Here is a 4,032-nt window from a genome sequence, read left to right on the forward strand (position 1 = left end):
ACGCTTGAGGTATTCGTCCAATCACTAGGCACTGTATAGTTGGCCAATCAAGCACACCTCGCTTTTTTCAGACCGATGAGCTTTGTAAAAATCGACGCGTTTCAGAAGGCGGGGCATAGAGGAGAAACAATAATGTACAGTATGTGGAAAATAATGTTTTTTTTTTTACTTTAAACCGCATAAACACATTTCATTACACCAAATACACAAAATAATGTTCTTTTTAGCAGCATCATATGACCCCTTTAAGGAACATGAGATGATGCATACATTTAATAACGTTAGGGAAAACTGGCCTTTATATAGCTAAAAAAATAATTTTTAGTATGCAGTAGTAATTTCCTAACAACAAAATTGAGGCCACTGGCAATGCTGAGTGGCTAGTAATTTTGGAAAACCACTAGCCACAGTGGCTGGTGACCAAAAAAGTTAATGTCAAGCCCTGAACATGGTATTACCATGGTACCGTGACAAAAAAAGCTAGCGATCAAATCAAATAATAAGGCCTCTAAACTGCTCTCATACAGCTACAATGGTATATTTGTTTGTTTGGCTCTGTAAAATAGGCTAAATCATAACAGACTTGGTAAAGTTTAAAGGTGTAGTTTACTTTACCAGCAGAGCAGTGCGGATGCAGGCGTGCGGCTGCGGCGGTGAGTGAAACTCCGCTCCTTCCCGTAACTGGCGTTCAATGAAGGTCCTGTACTCCTCCGGGTTATTCTGAGACATGTCATCTAACATCGACCAAAACTGATTGACCTGCTGCAGAGCTGCCTTATTATCATAGCCAGGGATTTCCATGCTCAAAATGTACCGAAACTAGTCTAACAACTAAACAAAATGCTAGTTAAATATCCTTCCAAAAGAAGTGTAACAAGTTAACGTTACTCGCGCTGACTGACTGAAGGCTAAAACTAATATGAAAACAGTTTGGAGTTAGACGGATTTTTACCAGATAACGTACAATATTTAGTAACAAATGCTTGGTATATTGGTGCAAAAAAAAAAAAAAAAAAACAGTCTTGCATGACAATGTTTTGTAAAAGAGCAAGATAAATGATCAATCCAGGACAGGTTTTTCGCCCTCCCTTAACTCATTGAAGGTTACCATAGAAACTAATCTAACACATGCACTGTTCCTTGTCTTCCGATAGATGGCGCTGTTTACTCAAAATAACCGTTTCCATTCAGGGTTGCAAAGGGCATCGGAACGCCGGATCCTCCGAATTAAATGTTTTTTTGTGTTACTGAAGACGTTTATAAACTCTAAAAAACGATTTTAGATACAATACAATTGTTTGGTGATTCATCTAATGATTTATTAAATCGTATCGCGTAATCACAAGCGACTATGATTGGACCAGGCTTATCAGCGCTGAGAAAAGTAACAGTTTGTACGCGATAGCAGCGGACACTGGCATTCAAGTTGATTAAATACGAGCCAGACTTTCTTGATTAAAGCGGTGTTTAGAACTTGTAAATTCACGTTAATTAAATACTCTTTAGGCTTTCCAGACAGTCACAAAAACAAAAAACTGTGCAAAAGTACAATAACAATAACGACATCTGGGGCCAGTTGCATAAACATAGCCACTATTTTTTTTTAAATGTGGCTTAAGAGCTAGTTTGACCAACTAGCAGTTAGCCAAGAGATAATCAGTCTCACTTTTCTGATTAAAATTGGGCCAATCTACATTTTTGTAATTGAATTTAATGACCAGTATAGAAGAAAACAAATTAGATGGCTAACTTTTTTTAAGAGTAGTCTAAGCAGTTTATTCAACCGGCATCTGATCTGACAACTGAAGCTTGTTTTCTTTTTTAGGATGGAGTGTCTGTGGGATTTTTAAAATGAAAATAAAAAGAACAGCTCACATTTTTGTTAAACATTTATTTTAAAACCACAAAGTAACACAACATACAGCAAACATGTAATGTACAAACATCTAAATGTAATCATTACATTTCTTTGTAAATGTTTCAGGCTTTATATAATAAAACATAATAAGTAAAATAAAAGGCCACGATTTAAAAATGGTCAGGATATTCTTCTCTTCTCTTCTACTATCAAACGTGATTCTTTAGTAGCTCTAGGACAGGAATCAAGATGTAAGAGCACAGAGTATATCAATTAACAGCTTAAGTTTATATTTCAAGGGTCATTGATGCCTGTCTCTTCATTCATTCATACTTACCTCTATAATCTCATATATCCACCCTAAAAACTCAGCCACTTTGGTATAAACTCCTGGATGGTTTGGCTCAGCACAGCCTGTTCCCCAGCTAACAACACCAACCAGCCTCCAGACATTCTCATCCTGGCAAACCAGAGGACCTCCACTGTCCCCCTAAGAAAATGTGGTGTCATTACTACATCTTCTCACAAATGTATTAGATAAATCTAATATAATTTTGAAAAACATTTTGAGCAGAATGAAGCTCACCTGACATGCATCTACTTTTCCTTCTGTATATCCAGCACAGAGCATTCGAGGGGTGATCTCTCCATTGTACATGCAAGAGCTATTGCATTTCTTTGTGCTTATTAAAGGTACAGGTGCCTCTTTGAGAACCTCTGGTATATGAACTTAAAAAAAAGATTGGATAATTTACATACAGTACAATGTCTAAATCATAAAAATAATTTAAATAATATGTATTTATTTTAATATACATGCATTTAAATATGCATTTGTAGAAAAACAGTACCATCATCTGGCTGTGTATATCCCCAACCAGAGATCCAGCACTGGGTTCCTCCTGGTAGATCATAATCATACTTAGGTAGACACACAGGTCTGATGGTGTCTGGGTGTGTAAAGAACGTTTAAAACCTGAAATAACTAGTAGATATTATGAAATACATGGCACACACAGTGACACATTTACTGAATATTGTTCACCTGAGAAATTCAAAAGAGTTCTTAATTTCACCAAAGCGATATCATTGTCATGCATCCTGTGGTTGTAATTCTTGTTGTAGATGATCCTCTCCACAGCTAAGCCTTGGTATTGAGCCAATTTAGCTGAATTGCTGGTTACAATACCAGCGTAAACCACCCAACTGGACACTTGAGGTAGCCTGTAGCTTCAATAAGCAAGCAAATCAGATGATATGCACACTTAATTGGCTTATAATAAATCCTTTGCAGAACCCAATGTGAAAATGAAACTTTAGGTGGCATTATGTTTCATGTTACAGTGCCTGTCATCTGGTTAATCCTGTATCTTTCTAACACCACATACCAACACGCACCACATTCCAACACTATTGTCAACTACTACATAGTTACAGTGGGTGAGTCTCACAAAAACATGTCCTTTTAGGGTTAAAGAAATAGTTCACCCCAAAATAAAAATTGGCTGAAAATATACTCACCCTCAGGCCATCCAAGATGTAGATGAGTTTGTTTCTTCTTTGGAATGATTTTGGGGAAATTTAGTTGCAGTGAATGGGTGCCGTCAGAATGAGAGTCCAAACAGCTGATAAAAAAAAAAACATCACAATCATCCAGTAATTCACATGACTCCAGTCCATCAATTAATGTCTTGTGAAGTGAAAAGCTGCATGTTTTTAATACTCAAAACATCAAGATGTTTTTTTATTATTATTATTATTTCAAACTGTTGCTTCAGACTAAAATACGAGTCCTCTATTCATAATATTGCTTTCTCCAATGAAAAAATCATTACGTGGAGAGAAAAATATGTACAAATCAAGCAGCATTTACAAGTGAAAACAGTCCAAAGCAGTACTAAACAAATTTGTTATGATGTGAGAGGACAACAGGGGACGGACTTTTTAACTGGACGAAGTGTCATTATGGATTATGGACTCATATTTTGGCTGGAAGTGACAGTTTAAAGTTCAAACGCCTTTATGATGGATTTGTTTCTTATAAACATGCAAATTTTCACTTTAATTGATGTCAGACGTTAATTGATGGACTGGAGTCATGTGAATTACTTGTGGATTATTGTGATGTTTTTATCAGCTGTTTGGACTCTCATTCTGACGGCACCCATTCACTG

General features: G+C 36.4%; 2 protein-coding genes across 2 annotated transcripts in view; both read right to left on the bottom strand.

Moving 5' to 3' along the window:
* The window catches only part of LOC107717190 (PIH1 domain-containing protein 2-like), a 4,752-nt gene extending 3,765 nt beyond the window's left edge, over positions 1–987 (bottom strand). The window contains exon 1 of the mRNA XM_016523872.1: positions 616–987. Within this exon, the coding sequence (XP_016379358.1) occupies positions 616–801 (186 nt within the window). The 5' untranslated portion in view covers positions 802–987. The remainder of the gene's footprint in view (positions 1–615) is intronic.
* A 1,190-nt stretch (positions 988–2,177) lies between these two features.
* Positions 2,178–4,032, bottom strand: part of LOC107717179 (transmembrane protease serine 5-like) — a 19,734-nt gene continuing 17,879 nt past the window's right edge. Inside the window, 4 exon segments of the mRNA XM_016523856.1 lie at positions 2,178–2,348; positions 2,445–2,587; positions 2,710–2,808; positions 2,904–3,088. Of these exon segments, the coding sequence (XP_016379342.1) occupies positions 2,178–2,348; positions 2,445–2,587; positions 2,710–2,808; positions 2,904–3,088 (598 nt within the window).

The sequence above is a fragment of the Sinocyclocheilus rhinocerous genome, unplaced genomic scaffold (genome assembly GCF_001515625.1).
Source record: "Sinocyclocheilus rhinocerous isolate Xijiao unplaced genomic scaffold, SAMN03320098_v1.1 scaffold3738, whole genome shotgun sequence".
NCBI classification, from domain to species: domain Eukaryota; kingdom Metazoa; phylum Chordata; class Actinopteri; order Cypriniformes; family Cyprinidae; genus Sinocyclocheilus; species Sinocyclocheilus rhinocerous.